The sequence below is a fragment of the Coregonus lavaretus genome (assembly GCF_964263955.1).
Source record: "Coregonus lavaretus genome assembly, chromosome: 11".
NCBI classification, from domain to species: Eukaryota; Metazoa; Chordata; class Actinopteri; order Salmoniformes; family Salmonidae; genus Coregonus; species Coregonus lavaretus.
In genome coordinates this window covers 50,528,171-50,545,248 of record NC_139998.1, presented here as the reverse complement: position 1 = coordinate 50,545,248, position 17,078 = coordinate 50,528,171, and the positions used below count along the sequence as shown (strand labels likewise).

The 17,078-nt window shown below is 47.2% G+C and overlaps 1 protein-coding gene across 2 annotated transcripts in view; it reads right to left on the bottom strand.

Moving 5' to 3' along the window:
* LOC311137316 (choline transporter-like protein 5-B) overlaps positions 1–17,078 on the bottom strand; it is a 73,406-nt gene that overhangs the window by 19,532 nt on the left and 36,796 nt on the right. For both annotated transcript variants that reach the window (XM_084171753.1, XM_084171752.1), the window contains exons 3-4: positions 3,244–3,317; positions 1,044–1,128 (exon numbers count right to left, since the gene is read on the bottom strand). In XM_084171753.1, coding sequence (XP_084027879.1) covers positions 1,044–1,128; positions 3,244–3,317 — 159 coding nt within the window. The remainder of the gene's footprint in view (positions 1–1,043; positions 1,129–3,243; positions 3,318–17,078) is intronic.

The window sequence follows — 17,078 nt, the reverse complement described above, 5'->3', positions numbered from 1 at the left end:
AACGCTGAGAACAAATGTTGTCTTGAAACAAATGGCAGATTGAGCTGCCTGTCAAACAGAGGCTATTATCCCACAGTGTAAACACACAGGGTACAGGGAAGCCTTGTGGTGGTGGTTAATGCTACTTTATAAAGCACTTTTCATACATGCCGAGCAAAGCCCTATATAAACAAAAGGGGGATTACTGTAAAGCAGAGTTCTCCAACCCTGTTCCTAGAGAGCTACCCTCCTGCAGGTTTTTGCTCCAACCCTGTTCCTGGAGAGCTACCCTCCTTTACATTTTTCACATTTTAGTCATTTAGCAGACACTCTTATCCAGAGCGATTTACAGCCGTGAGTGAATACATTTTTGTACTTATTTTTCGTACTGGTCCCCCATGGGAATCGAACCCACAACCCTGGTGTTGCAAGCGCCATGCTCTACCAACTGAGCCACACGGGAGCCACACCCTCTTGCAGGTTTTCGCTCCAACCCTGTTCCTGGAGAGCTACCTTCCTGTAGGTTTACACCAGAGCTCTCCAACCCTGTTCCTGGAGAGCTACCCTCCCGCAGGTTTTCGCTCTAACCCCAGTTGTAACTAACCTGATTCACCTTCTCAACCTGATAATTATTAGAATCATGTGTGCTAGATTAGGGTTGGAGTGAAAACCTACAGGACGGTAGCTCTCCAGGAACAGGGTTGGAGAGCCCTGCTGTACCTAGAAGGGTAGCTTAAAATAAACTATTTTAAAAATATTACAGACTAATACAACTGACATATACTGAAGCCGGATATTAATCGTAGAGAAAAGCAGTTTCTCAGCAGTATGATTTTTTGCACGTTGTTCCTGCTGTATTGGAGGTGTCCAAAGTGTTTAAGCTGACACACCTCCCAGGCTGCATACAATCTCTTCCAAGTGCAGACATTTTTTGATGATATTAATGTGAAGCCACACCTGTCCAAAGTGCAATGCGAATGCTAGCCATATAGTACTATACCTATCCATAGTAGATACAATACATTTTTTTCCAAACACAGATAGTGGTCTTTCTTTCTACTTACGTGTTGGGGGTCCCCTGCTGTCCACAGAACTGTCCGTGGCTGTCGGTGGGGTAGACCACCTTCCTGGGGTCGCCATGGATCCAAGCTGCAACCAGACAGACGGCCACATCATTAGCCTCATTCACAGCCCTGTCATATGTCAATCACTCTGGACATGAATGAGTGATAGGATCTGCCTGACTGTGTATCTATTGAAATATTCTGACGGTCTGTAATGTACACGCACATGCTGTCTCGACCTCTGAATGCTCGGCTATGAAAGGCCAACTGACATTTACTCCTGAGGTGCTGACCTTTTGCACCCTCTATAACCACTGTGATTATTATTTCACCCTACTGGTCATCTATAAACTTTTGAACATCTTGAAGAACGATCTGGCCTTAATGGCCATGTACTCTTACAATCTCCACCCGGCACAGCCAGAAGAGGACTGGCCATCCCTCAGAGCCTGGTTCCTCTCTAGGTTTCTGCCTTTCATGGGAGTTTTTCCTAGCCACCGTGCTTCTACATCTGCATTGCTTGCTCTTTGGGGTTTTAGGTTTCTGTATAAGCACTTTGTGACAACTGCTGATGTAAAAAGGGCTTTATGGGATTGTTTTGATTCACTACCATAATAATTTCAGCCCACAGCTACATCAGTATAGAAGCAGGTCAAATGGGATCCATGTTATGAATCACAATCAGAGAAGCCAGATATGAACAGATTAGTGTGTCAAGCTGAGAGCTGGCTGTTCAGCCATTACAGGACAACCGAAAAAGTCTGTGTGAGATGCTTAGAGAATACAGAGAGATAATACGAGTGAAAAGCACTAACAAAACCAAGGCCAAGGTAATCCAATCATTCCAACACTCTTTCTCCACCAGTCTGCATCTTTTGAGGCTACAATTCACGATGCAATCCTCTGTGTTCATTAGGTTTTTCTAACCTGTTCAAAACATAAACAGCAAATAATTAACTTGGAGGACAATAACATTATTTTCTAGCCTGCCTTACACAGCCGGGATGATGAGAAACAGAAGTTATGCATGAGGAAGAGCACAGGGGAGGAGAAAGAATGAAAAGCTATTCACATAATTGCTGACATGCCAGTGTCTATTTGAAGTCACCTCCATTTTCATGGCTCTGGCCCTCTTAAAGTAATTGGGCAACAGACAGAGTCCTTCCTCTGCCCAGACTCGGACGTGACTCCACTGCCAATGGGAGTCTGAGAGGGACTCCACTTTGAGAGAAGACATCACCGTTGATTTCATTTGACTCACTCAGGGTGTGTGTGTGTGTGTGTGTAGAGGTGTGTGTGTGTGTGTGTAGAGGTGTTTGTGTGTGTGTATGTACAGACTGAGGTGTGTGTGTGAGGAGATTCGCATGATTGATTCCAATCTACTGAGAGGAACACACTCTGTTTACTTGCTCTAACTAAATGCCTTAAAAAGGCATGGAGGCCAGAGGACGTCACCCATATCTCTAGAGAACATGCACGAACCTCCAATCAGGAGATTAGAAGCACAGATTAGGGAGATGCCATAGAGTAACCTCAGAAAACAGAAAGAGCCTCACGTCCAAACAGACTCTGATGTTACCAACTCCCACTCATTAAGGAATGGGTCTGTCTCTAGGGAAATGCAGGCGCTCATATTTCTACCTCCCACACACTACACAATCAGAGGCTCTGTTGTTCAATGCAAAATGGGATCAAATACAACACTAGCATCGATACGGCAACACAGTCAATGGAATATATGGAACACAAAGACTTTGTCTAGATGAGAGCTAGGCACGCAGAAACTCACTAACTAACTAACATGAACACAGATGAACTCACACACACCAACTTTCCTCACTCCATCTGCTTAGATCAGTGTTTGCCAACCCTGGTACACGAGTACCCCCAACAGTACACATTTTAATTGTAGCCCTTGACAAACACACCTCATTCAACTCATTGAGGGATTGATGATTAGTTGACAAGTTGAATCAGGTGTGCTTGTCCAGGGCTACAATGAAATAGTGTACTGTTGGGGGTACTGGAGGACCAGGGTTGGGAAACACGGTCTTAGACCACATCCTTCTTTTAGGTAGAACAGAGGGAAGGGGATGTGTGTGGGACACTGGGACTCACACATACCTGGAGCATCACCATAGGTCGGGCTGTGTTGTTATGAAACCTGTCTGATGAAATAGGCAGCAACATGACAACTCACCCACGGTGCCCAGAGCGATGTAGCCGAGGATGACAATGACGAAGATAACACAGCACAACACATCCGTGCAGCCCCTGGGGAGAAGAGATAGAGAGAGAGAGAGAGAGAGAGACAGCGAGAGGGACAGTGAGAGACAGAACGAGAGACAGAAAGAGAAAAAGAGAGAGATAGATAGATAGATAGATAGATAGATAGATAGATAGATAGATAGATAGATAGATAGATAGATAGATAGATAAAGAGAGAAAGAGAGAGAAATAGAGAAAGAGAGAGAAAGTGAGAGAAAGAGAGAGGAGAGAGAGAGCGAGAGAGAGAGAAAGAGACAGAAAGAAAGAGAGAAAGAGAGAGGAGAGATCAGAGAGAGAGCGAGAGAGAGAGAAAGAGACAGAAAGAAATAGAAAGAGAGAGGAGAGATCAGAGAGAGAAAGAGAGAGCGAGAGATCAGAGAGAGAGAAAGAGAGAAAGAGAGAGAGTTGATTAGATGAGACCAGTACCCAGGGCTCTGCCCTTGCCATGGCATACCTCCCTGACAGTAGGCTTTTACTTGAACTCCTAAGCTGGGAGTAGCATTTGCCAGCAGAACAGACCAGGTGGCATGTTAAGACCGTGAGCTCAGAGAAAAACATTCCGAGCTACACTGAATTTCTAATGAGACAAAGCCCCAGAGGTCATACAATCTCCACAGAGACCCCTCCGACAGGGTTTACCCTCTCCACAGAGATGCCTCCAACAGAGTTTACCCTTTCCACAGAGACCTCTCTGACAGAGGTTTTACAATCTCCACAGAGACCCCTCCGACAGAGTTTACGCTCTCCACAGAGCCCCTCCATGGCCCGTCTTCAAAAACCCTCCACAACTTCAACCTTATGGTGTCCCCTTAAGGCATCAACATGCATCAGTTCGGCTGGCACCTAGCCGAAGTCGGCTAAGCGAACCGAGCATGCTCGCATACTCCCTTAAAAGACCTTTTACCAAAAAAAATATGCAATAGAACTGTTTGTCCATTTTTAGCCAGTATACTTTCTCAAAATAGTCAGAATTAATCTAATATAACTCAAGAAATCTGTCATTAATTTTGACTTTTTTGCAGAGGAGATCTTAGTCGCGCAATTTTACATCTAACTAAGATGTTTGGTGCAGTATTTCTCATTGAAAAAATTTGCATGAAAACGAGTTGTCTCTTGTTGACTTGGAGGAGAGGTACTCGTAGAGGTCTTCTAGTCCGACTTAGGGGGCGTGCACACTACCCACCGCTTCCGAGTATATTACTCGCTAATGTTCAGTCTCTGGATAATAAAGTTGACGAGCTCAGGGCGAGGGTTTCTTTCCAGAGAGACATCAGGGATTGTAACATACTCTGTTTCACGGAAACATGGCTCTCTCTGGATATCCTGTCCGAGTCCGTCCAACCAGTTGGGTTCTCAGTTCATCGCACAGACAGGAATAAATATCTCTCTGGGAAGCAGAAAGCCGGAGGTGTATGTTTTATGATTAACGACTCACGGTGTAATTGTGATAACATACAGGAACTCAAGTCCTTTTGTTCACCCGACCTAGAATACCTCACAATCAAATGCAGACCATATTATCGCCCAAGATCATTTTCTTTGGTTATAGTCACGGCCATGTATATCCCCCCTCAAGCCGATACCACGACGGCCCTCAAAGAACTTCACTTGACTTTATGCAAACTGGAAACCACATATCCTGAGGCTGCATTTACTGTAGCTGGGGATTGTAACAAAGCAAATTTGATGAAAAGGCTGCCGAAGTTCTATCAACACATCGACTGTAGTACTCGCGCTGCTAAAACACTCGACCACCACTACTCCAACTTCCGGGATGCCTACAAGGCCCTCCCCCCACCCTCCGTTCGGCAAATCTGACCACGACTCCATTTTGCTTCTCCATTCCTATAGGAAGAAACTCAAACAGGAAGTACCCGTGCTAAGGACTATCCAACGCTGGTCTGACCAATCGGAATCCACGCTTCAAGATTGCTTTGATCACGCGGACTGGGATATGTTCCGGGTAGCTTCAGAGAATAATATTGACGCATATACTGATACAGTGACTGAGTTTATCAGGAAGTATAGGAGATGTTGTACCCACTGTGACTATTAAAACCTACCTTAACCAGAAACTGTGGATAGATGGCAGCATTCGCGCAAAACTGAAAGCGCCAACCACCGCATTTAATCATGGCAAGGTGACTGGGAATATGGCAGAATACAAACAGTGTAGTTATTCCATCCGCAAGGCAATCAAACCGGCAAAACGTCAGTATAGGGGCAAAGTGGAGTCGCAATTCAACGGCTCAGACACGAGACGTATGTGGCAGGGTCTAAAGACAATCACAGACTTCAAAAGGAAAACCAGCCACGTCACGGACACCAACGTCTTGCTTCCGAACAAGCTAAACACTTTCTTCACCCGCTTTGAGGATAATACAGTGCCACCGACGCGGCCCGCTACCAAGGACTATGGGCTCTCCTTCTCCGTGGCTGACGTGAGTAACACATTTAAGCGTGTTAACCCTCGCAAGGCTGCCGGCCCAGATGGCATCCCTAGCCATGTCCTCAGAGCATGCGCAGACCAGCTGGCTGGTGTGTTTACGGACATATTCAATCTCTCCCTATCCCAGTCTGCTGTCCCCACATGCTTCAAGATGGCCACCATTGTCCCTGTACCCAAGGAAGCAAAGGTAACTGAACTAAATGACTATCGCCCCGTAGCTCTCACTTCTGTCATCATGAAGTGCTTTGAGAGACTAGTCAAGGATCATATCTCACCTCTACCTTACCTGCCACCCTAGACCCACTTCAATTTGCTTACCGCCCCAATAGATCCACAGATCCTCGCCATTACACTGCACACTGCCCTATCCCATCTGGACAAGAGGAATGCCTATGTAAGAATGCTGTTCATTGACTATAGCTCAGCATTCAACACCATAGTACCCTCCAAGCTCATCACTAAGCTCGAGGCCCTGGGTCTGAACCCCGCCCTGTGCAACTGGGTCCTGGACGTCCTGACGGGCCGCCCCAGGTGGTGAAGGTAGGAAAAAACACCTCCACTTCGCTGATCCTCAACACTGGGGCCCCACAAGGGTGTGTGCTCAGCCTCCTCCTGTACTCCCTGTTCACCCATAACTGTGTGGCCAAGCACGCTTCAACTCAATCATCAAGTTAGCAGACGACGCAACAGTAGTAGGCTTGATTACCAACAATGAAGAGACAGCCTACAGGCAGGAGGTGAGGGCTCTGGGAGTATGGTGCCAGGAAAATAACCTCTCACTCAACATCAACAAAACAAAGGAGATGTTCGTGGACTTCAGGAAACAGCAGAGGGAGCACCCCTCCATCTACTTAGACGGGACCGCAGTGGAGAAGGTGGAAAGCTTCAAGTTCCTCGGCTTACACATCACTGACAAACTGAAATGGTCCACCCACACAGAGAGTGTGGTGAAGAAGTTGCAACAGCGCCTCTTCAACCTCAGGAGACTGAAGAAATTTGGCTTGGCACCTAAAACCCTAAAACCTTACAGATGCAAAATTGAGAGCATCCTGTCGGGCTGTATCACCAACTGGTACGGCACCTGCACCACCCGCAACCGCAGGGCTTTCCAGAGGGTGGTGCGGTCAATCTACCAGCCCTCCAGGTCACCTACAGCACCCGATGTCACAGGAAGGCCAAAAAGATAATCAAGGACAACAACCACCCGAGCCACTGCCTGTTCACCCCGCTATCATCCAGAAGGCGAGGTCAGTACAGGTGCATCAAAGCTGGGACCGAGAGACTGAAAAACAGCTTCTATCTCAACGCCATCACACTGTTAAATAGCCTTCCCTAGCATATTAGAGGCTGCTACCTATATAAATATATTAGAAATCACTGGCCACGTTAAATAAATGGAACACCAGTCACTTTAATAATGTTTACATATCTTGCATTACTCATCTCATATGTGCCTTGCAAAAGTATTCATCCCCCTTGGCGTTTTTCCTATTTTGTTGCATTACAACCTGTAATTTAAATTGATTTTTATTTGGATTTCATGTAATGGATATACTCAAAATAGTCCAAATTGGTGAAGTGAAATATTTTTTTTTACTTGTTTCAAAAAATTCTAAAAAATAAATAACGGAAAAGTGGTATTCACCCCCTTTGCTATGAAGCCCCTAAATGAGATATGGTGCAACCAATTACCTTCAGAAGTCACATAATTAGTTAAATAAAGTCCACATGTGTGCAATCTAAGTGTCACATGATCTGTCACATGATCTCAGTATATATACACCTGTTCTGAAAGGCCCCAGAGTCTGCAACACCACTAAGCAAGGGGCACCACCAAGCAAGAGGCACCATGAAGACCAAGGAGCTCTCCAAACAGGTCAGGGACAAATTTGTGGAGAAGTACAGATCAGGGTTGGGTTATAAAAAAATATCTGAAACTTTGAACATCCCACGGAGCACCATTAAATCCATTATGAAAAAATTTAAAGAATATGGCACCACAACAAACCTGCCAAGAGAGGGCCGCCCACCAAAACTCACAGACCAGGCAAGGAGGGCAGTTCTCAAAGAGGCAACAAAGAGACCAAAGATAACCCTGAAGGAGCTGCATAGCTCCACAGCAGAGATTTGAGTATCTGTCCACAAGACCACTTTAAGCCATACACTCCACAGAGCTGGGCCAGAAAAAAGCCATTGTTTAAAGAAGAAAATAAGCAAACACGTTTGGTGTTCGCCAAAAGGCATGTGGGAGACTCCCCAAACACATGAGACTAAAATTTAGCTTTTTGGCCATCAAGGAAAATGTCTGGCGCAAACCCAACAACTCTCATCATCCTGAGAACACCATCCAATGTTTTTCATCGGCAGGGACTGGGAAACTGGTCAGAATTGAAGGAATGATGGATGGTGCTAAATACAGGAACATTCTTGAGGGAAACCTGTTTCAGTCTTCCAGAGATTTGAGACTGGGACGGAGGTTCACCTTCCAGCAGGACAATGACCCTAAGCATACTGCTAAAGCAACACTTGAGTGGTTTAAGGGGAAACATTTAAATGTCTTGGAATGGCCTAGTCAAAGCCCAGACTTCAATCCAATTGCTGTACACCAGCGGAACCCATCCAACTTGAAGGAGCTGGAGCAGTTTTGCCTTGAAGAATGGGCAAAAATCCCAGTGGCTAGATGTGCCAAGCTTATAGAGACACACCCCAAGAGACTTGCAGCTGTAATTGCTGCAAAAGGTGGCTCTACAAAGTATTGACTTTGGGGGGGGTAAATATAAAACATATTTTGCATCTTCAAAGTGGTAGGCATGTTGTATAAATCAAATGATACAAACCCCCCAAAAATCAATTTTAATTCCAGGTTGTACGGCAACAAAATAGGAAAAATGCCAAGGGGGGTGAAAACTGTCGGAAGCCACTGTATATACTGCATTCTATACTATTGTACTGTAGTCAATGCCGCTCTGACATTGTTCATCCATATATTTATATATTCTTAATTCCATTGCTTTACTTAGATTTGTGTGTATTGGGTATATGTTGTGAAATTATTAGATATTACTTGTTAGATATTACTGCACTGACGGAGCTAGAAACACAAGCATTTCGCTACACTAGCAATAACATCTGTTAAACACGTGTATGTGACCAATACAATTTGATTTGATTTGAATGACAACAAATACTTTATTGAAGAATCCTTACTGTTGACCAATCACTGACGAAGGGGCGTAGACTTCGGCTACCGACTTCAGCTTGCCTCAAGAAAAAATGTTGTGTGCCTGAACAACCAAAAAAAACCTTACCGAAGTCCAACACCAACAAAAACGTCACAAAATGTCGTCATAATATATGCACAAACTCTTCCGAACTGTTTCGGCTGGGAAGCATGCGGACGCCTTAGGGCTGACCCCATTTAGTTGAGTCGTCGATTGTTTGGTCGATAGTCCCGTGTAGCTCAGTTGGTAGAGCATGGCGCCTAACCCACGAGGGACCAGTATGACAAAAGTATGAAAATGTATGCACTCACTACTGTAAGTCGCTCTGGATGAGAGCATCTGCGAAATGACTAAAATGTCAAATGTAAACGTAAAATGATAGGCTGTTGGTCGACTGATTTCTTTAGTCGAGCAGGAGCAATATCATGGTGTACAAGACACCTGTCTGATTCTCACCTGTCTCAGTGGACTGATCCATTGTTGAGGCCGTGGGGATGGCACAGTCCATCAGTCTAAGAAATGTGCTACTGAAATTGTATATGGTTATATTATGTAAGAACAATGGTGCAACACTAATAAAAATATTATTATTTGATAACAAATGCGCTTTCTCCCGTGTTGGATAGTGGTCGCTGTCCGCGGTTCTGAAACACATCAGTACGCTGTTAAATTGGCGCCTTTTCCTAGACCATGTTGCTATGTGCATAATAGCAAAGTTAACCAGCATATTGGTGTTGAGAACAATGCGACGGAGGCAGCAGCAGAGTTAGTAGACGAGAAAATAGCCCTTGCCTTAATTGTCTAAGAAAAGTGAGGAGAGGAAACCCCAACTTAATTGGTCTACACTATATGACCAAAATTATCTGGACACCTGCTTGTCGAACTTCTTATTCCAAAATCATGGGCATTAATATGGATTTGGTCCCACACTTTGCTCCCATATACAGCCTCTACTCTTCTGGGAAGGCTTTCCACTAGATGTTGGAACATTGCTGCAGGGACTTGCTTCCATTCAGCCACAAGAGCATTAGTGAGGTCGGGCACTGATGTTGGGCGATTAGGCCTGGCTCGCAGTTGGCGTTCTAATTCATCCCAAAGGTGTTCGATGGGGTTGAGGTCAGGGCTCTGTGCAGGCTAGTCAAGTTCTTCCACACTGATCTGGACAAACCATTTTTGTGCACAGTGGCATTGTCATGCTGAAACCAGAAAGGGCCTTCCCCAAACTGTTGCCACAAAGCTGGAAGCACAGAACCTAATAGAATATAATTGTATGCTGTAGCGTTATGATTTCCCTTCACTGGAACTAAGGGGCCTAGCCGAACCATGAAAAACAGCCCCACACCATTATTCCTCCTCCACCAAACTTTAGAGTTGGCACTATGCATTGGGGCAGGCAGCGTTCTCCTGGCATCCGCCAAACCCAGATTTTTTACACCACTCCAACTAACGCTTGGCATTGCGCATGGTGATCTTACGCTTGTGTGTGGCTGCTTGGCCATGGAAACCCACTTCATGAAGCTCCCAACGAACAGTTATTGTGCTGACGTTGATTCCAGAGGCAGTTTGGAACTCGGTAGTGAGTGTTGCAACCGAGGACAGACAATTTTTACACGCTACGCGCTTCAGCACTCAGCGGTCCCGTTCTGTGAGCTTGTGTGGCCTACCCCTTTGCAGCTGAGCCATTGTTGCTCCTAAACCTTTCCACTTCACAATAACAGTAAAGTCACTGAGCTCTTCAATAATGCCATTCTACTGCCAATGTTTGTCTATGGGAGATTGCATGGCTGTGTGCTTGATTTTACACACCTGTCAGCAACGGGTGTGGCTGGAATAGCCGAATCCACTAATTTGAAGTGGTGTCCACATACATTTATTGCCTTACCTCCATAACTTGCTACATTTGCACACACTGTATATATATTTTCAGTTGTATTTTTTTTGACTTTATGTTTTTTTACCCCATATGTAACTCTGTGTTGTTGTTGTTTTTATCGCACTGCTTTGCTTTATCTTGGCCAGGTCGCAGTTGTAAATGAGAACTTGTTCTCAACTGGCTTACCTGGTTAAATAAAGGTGAAATAAATAAATAAATAAATGTGTATATATAGTGTATAATCAATAGCCTAACTGTTAAATGTGCCTGGCTTTACAACTCATCCATATTTATCTACAGAAATAAGACAGATCCTGCTTCTGTTTCCTGTTTGAGTGTTTGTTTAATAGCCTACTTATTCCGTGAGCATCAAGTCTCACGCAGCAATTTGACAAATTCTGCTGTTTTTAATCTTTGCTATACTGTAATAAAGGCTTTATACTTTTTTTTCGTAAGACCAGCCTCTGGTATTATTTATAATTAATTTAGGGTTGTTTACATTGTTCCAAATTGTCAGAATAATTATATTTATAATAATAATAACCCTCCTTTTACTTGAGCTCCTTCTTATTGTTATTATTACTATTATGATCATCATTATAATAATAAGAGTGTCAATGTGACATGTATTTTACTTGAGCTCCTTCTTATTGTTATTATTACTATTATGATCATCATTATAATAATAAGAGTGTCAATGTGACATGTATGCGGTAGGCGAAGTCAAGGGCAGGACACCGAGCTACTGGCAGATACTTTACTGGATACAGTGCAAATCCAAAGTACAAAAGGCAACCTCATACAGAGAGGAACAATACAACCCGCACACATGGGCAACTGCCGAAAAGACTAAAAACAATTACGCACAATACACAATGAGAAACAGAGGGTGATAAAGGGAACACAATACAACATAATGGGAAACAGGTGTAAACAATAAAGACCAAACAAGACAAACACAGAAACATAGATCGGCAGCAGCTAGTACTCCGGGGACGACGAACGCCGAAGCCTTCCCGAGCAAGGAGGAGGAGCAGCCTCGGCTGAATCCATGACAGTACCCCCCCCCTTGACGCGCGGCTCCAGCCGTGCGCCGACCCCGGCCTCGGGGACGGCCAGGAGGACGCGGAGCTGGGCGAGTCGGATGACTCCGGTGGAAATCCCTCAACATGGAGGGATCTAGGATGTCCCTCCTAGGGACCCAGCACCGTTTCTCCGGACCGTACCCCTCCCACTCCACGAGATACTGCAGGCCCCCCATCCGACGCCTTGAATCCAAGATGGAACGGACTGAGTACGCCAGAGCCCCCTCGATGTCCAACGGGGGCGGAGGAGCCTCTCGTACCTCAATCTCCTGGAGTGGACCAGCTACTACCGGCCTGAGGAGAGACACATGGTTAATGCGGTAATTAATGGGCAGTTGTAACCTATAACAGATCTCGTTCAATCTCCTCAGGACTTTAAAGGGCCCCAAAAACCGCCGACCCAGCTTCCGGCAGGGCAGGCGTAGGGGCAGGTTTCGGGTCGAGAGCCAGACCCTCACTGCGGTGGCGATCGGCGCTCGCCTTTTGCCGCCTGATTGCCCGCTGTAGATGGATATGCGCAGCGTTCCAGGTTTCTTCCGAGCGCCGAAACCACTCGTCCACCGCAGGGGCTTTGATCTGGCTCTGATGCCAAGGTGCCAGGACCGGCTGATAACCTAGCACACACTGAAAATGCGTAAGGTTAGTTGAGGAGTGGCGGAGTGAGTTTTGGGCTATCTTTGCCCAGGGGATATAGCTCGACCACTCCCCCTGCCGGTCCTGGCAATAGGACCTCAGAAACCTACCCACATCCTGGTTCACTCTCTCCACCTGCCCATTACTCTCGGGGTGAAACCTGAGGTAAGGCTAATCGAGACACCCAGACGTTCCATAAACACCCTCCAGACTCTAGAGGTGAACTGGGGACCCCGATCAGACACTATATCCTCAGGTACCCCGTAGTGCCGGAAGACGTGTGTAAACAGGGCGTCAGCTGTTTGTAGGGCTGTAGGGAGACCTGGCATAGGAATGAGACGGCAGGCCTTTGAAAACCGATCCACAACGACCAAGATCGTCGTGTTCCCCTGGGAGGGGGGAAGGTCCGTGAGAAAATCCACCGAGAGGTGAGACCACGGTCGTTGTGGAACGGGTAGGGGTTGTAATTTCCTTCTGGGTAGGTGTCTAGGCGCCTTACACTGGGCGCACACCGAGCAGGAGGAAACATAAACCCTCACGTCCTTAGCTAAAGTGGGCCACCAGTACTTTCCACTAAGGCAGTGCACTGTCCGACCAATACCAGGATGACCAGAGGAAGGTGACATGTGAGCCCAATATATTAATCGATCATGAACCTCGAGCGGCACGTACTTCCGACCCTCTGGACACTGTGGGGGAGTAGGATCGGTACGTAACGCCCGCTCGATGTCCGCATCAACCTCCCATACCTCCGGTGCCACCAGACAAGACTCCGGAAGTATGGGAGTGGGCTCAATGGACCTCTCCTCTGTGTCATATAGTCGGGACAGGGCGTCTGCCTTAGCGTTCTGTGACCCTGGTCTATAGGTGAACGTAAATACAAATCGGGTGAAAAACATAGCCCACCTAGCCTGGCGAGGGTTCAGCCTCCTCGCCGCCCGGATGTACTCCAGGTTACGATGGTCAGTCAAAATGAGAAAAGGGTGTTTAGCCCCCTCAAGCCAATGCCTCCACACCTTCAGAGCTTGCACCACAGCTAACAGCTCCCTGTCCCCCACATCATAATTGCGCTCCGCCGGACTGAGCTTCTTAGAAAAGAAAGCACAGGGGCGGAGTTTAGGTGGCGTACCCGAGCGCTGAGACAGTACAGCACCGATCCCAGCCTCGGACGCATCCACCTCAACTTGGAACGCCAAAGAGGGATCCGGATGTGCCAGCACTGGAGCCGAGGTAAACAGGTCCTTCAGATGCCTAAAAGCCCTGTCCGCCTCAGCCGACCACTGCAGACGCACCGGACTCCCCTTTAGCAGGGAGGTAATGGGAGCTGCTACCTGCCCAAAGCCCCGGATAAACCTCTGGTAGTAATTGGCAAAACCCAAGAACCGCTGTACCTCCTTCACCGTGGTGGGAGTCTGCCAATTGCGCACGGCTGAAACGCGGTCAATCTCCATCTCCACCCCTGACGCGGACAACCGGTGTCCCAGGAAGGAGATGGACTCCTGGAAGAACAGACATTTCTCCGCCTTTGCATACAGGTCATGCTCCAACAATCTACCAAGCACCCGACGAACCAGGGACACATGCTCGGCTCGGGTAGCGGAGTATATTAGAATGTCATCAATATACACCACTACACCCTGTCCATGCAAGTCCCGGAAAATCTCATCCACGAACGATTGGAAGACTGAAGGAGCATTCATTAAACCGTATGGCATGACGAGGTACTCATAGTGACCCGAGGTGGTACTGAATGCTGTCTTCCACTCATCTCCCTCCCTAATGCGCACCAGGTTGTACGCGCTCCTGAGATCCAATTTTGTGAAGAATCGCGCCCCGTGCAATGACTCCGTCATACTAGCAATCAGAGGGAGAGGATAGCTATATTTGATGGTGATCTGATTGAGACCACGGTAGTCGATACACGGGCGTAAACCCCCATCTTTCTTCTTCACAAAAAAGAAACTCGAGGACGCAGGGGAAGTGGATGGCCGTATGTATCCCTGTTTCAGCGATTCAGCGACACATGTTTCCATAGCCGCCGTCTCCTCCTGAGACAGAGGATACACATGACTTCGGGGAAGTGCAGCGCCTACTTGGAGGTTTATCGCACAATCCCCCTGTCGATGGGGTGGTAATTGAGTCGCCTTGTTTTTACAGAAGGCGAGAGCCAAATCGGCATATTTAGGAGGAATGTGCATGGTGGGAACTTGGTTCGGACTTTCCACCGTCGTGGCCCCTACGGAAACACTCACAATCCTCCCGACACACTGATCAGACCATCCCTTGAGAGCCCTCTGTTGCCATGAAATGTTGGGGTCATGAGACGTCAACCAGGGAAGCCCCAACACCACGGGAAGCGCAAGAGAGTCAATCAAATACAAACAAATTATCTCCTCATGGCCCTCCTGCGTTTTCATCCTGAGAGGCGCTGTGAACTCCCTAATCAACCCAGACCCCAAAGGGCGGCTATCTAGGGCATGGATAGGGAAGGGCACATCCACTGGAACAATAGGAATCCCTAACTTATAGGTGAACTGGCGATCGATAAAATTCCCAGCTGCGCCTGAATCTACTAGCGCCTTATGCTGGGAATGAGGAGAAACCTCGGGAAACACAACTTTAATATACATATGCGCAACAGGGAGCTCTGGGTGAGTTGGGCACCTACTCACCTGGAATGACTCATCAGTGCGCGGCCTACTGCCTCGATTCCTAGGAGACCCTTCCCAGCACCGACCAGCAGTGTGTGGTGCAGGGGACGGCCTCTCTCCTGGTCTCTCTCCTAGTACCAGCACCTCCGAGCTCCATAGGGGTCGGCTCGGAAGTGCTGGGGGATGGAATGGACGGCCCCGAATCCGGACGTCCGCGGGTAGCCAACAGGGTGTCCAGGTGAATCGACATGTCCACCAGTTGATCGAAGTTTAGGTTGGTGTCCCTGCAGGCCAATTCCCGATGCACGTCCTGCCTCAGGCTACATCTGTAGTGGTCGATGAGGGCCCTCTCATTCCATCCCGCATTGGCAGCCAGCGTCCGGAAGTCCAGTGCGAACTCCTGCGCGCTCCTCTTCCCCTGTCTGAGGTGGAATAGACGCTCACCCGCCGCTTTACCCTCTGGTGGATGATCGAATACTGCCCTGAAGCGCCGGGTGAACTCTGCGTAGTTGACAGTAGCAGCGTCTATCCTCCCCCCCCACTCGGCGTTGGCCCACTCCAGCGCCTTGCCGGACAGACAGGAGATGAGGGCGGACACGCTCTCGTATCTCGAGGGCACCGGGTGGATGGTTGCCAGGTAGAGTTCCACCCGGAGCAGGAAACCCTGACACCCGGCAGCTGTGCCATCATAAGCCCTCGGGAGCGAGAGCCGAATCCCACTGGACCCCGGAGGTGAAGCGATGGGCATAGCTGATGGTGGTGGTATCGTCGGAGGAGGTGTAGGCAAACCTCCTCTTTCCCATCGCTCCATGGTGCTCACCACCCGTTCCATGGCGGTAACGAGGGCCTGGATCATGGCCGCTTGTTGTTCTATGCGCTCTTCCATAGATCCAGCTGGCACCGCCGCTCCTGCTGACTCCATGTCTTGGGGTGCGTCATTCTGTCAATGTGACGTGTATGCGGTAGGCGAAGTCAAGGGCAGGACACCGAGCTACTGGCAGATACATTACTGGATACAGTGCAAATCCGAAGTACAAAAGGCAACCTCATACAGAGAGGAACAATACAACCCGCACACATGGGCAACTGCCGAAAAGACGAAAAACAATTACGCACAATACACAATGAGAAACAGAGGGTGATAAAGGGAACGCAATACAACATAATGGGAAACAGGTGTAAACAATAAAGACCAAACAAGACAAACACCGAAACATAGATCGGCAGCAGCTAGTACTCCGGGGACGACAACGCCGAAGCCTGCCCGAGCAAGGAGGAGGAGCAGCCTCGGCTGAATCAGTGACAAAGAGATGTCTTTATCATTAGTAGGCTTAGTATAGCAGCCTTGTAGAACCACCATCGAGCTGTAGGCCTAAGAGCACATCCTGTTTAGTCTTAATACTGTAACTTACTTACCTATATTTCAATACTTATATAGGCTACTGTATCAATCAATAATTTATTTGTTAATGTCATCAAACAGCATACGAGTAATTCATGATGTGAAATGCAATCAAGCATTTTAGTTTTAAAATAAAATAAAGTGACCATTGAATAATTAGCATAAACAATAAATAGGCCTAAACCCTTCCATTTCAGAAATTGCATTCACGAATGAACGCAACTGATTTCAGTCTTTGCTGTAATAAAGGCTTTACAAAAAAACGTTACAACAGACTCTGGTACGCTTATAATTTATTTGTGTTGTTTACATTGTTCCAAACGGTCAGAAAAATTACACTGTGATCTAACAGCACCTGTTTGGCACACATACGCATAATATGCACGCATTTTTCTTGATATCCAATATTTTCCACAACTAGTCAAATTTATTCCACACATCTGACTTCCCCTT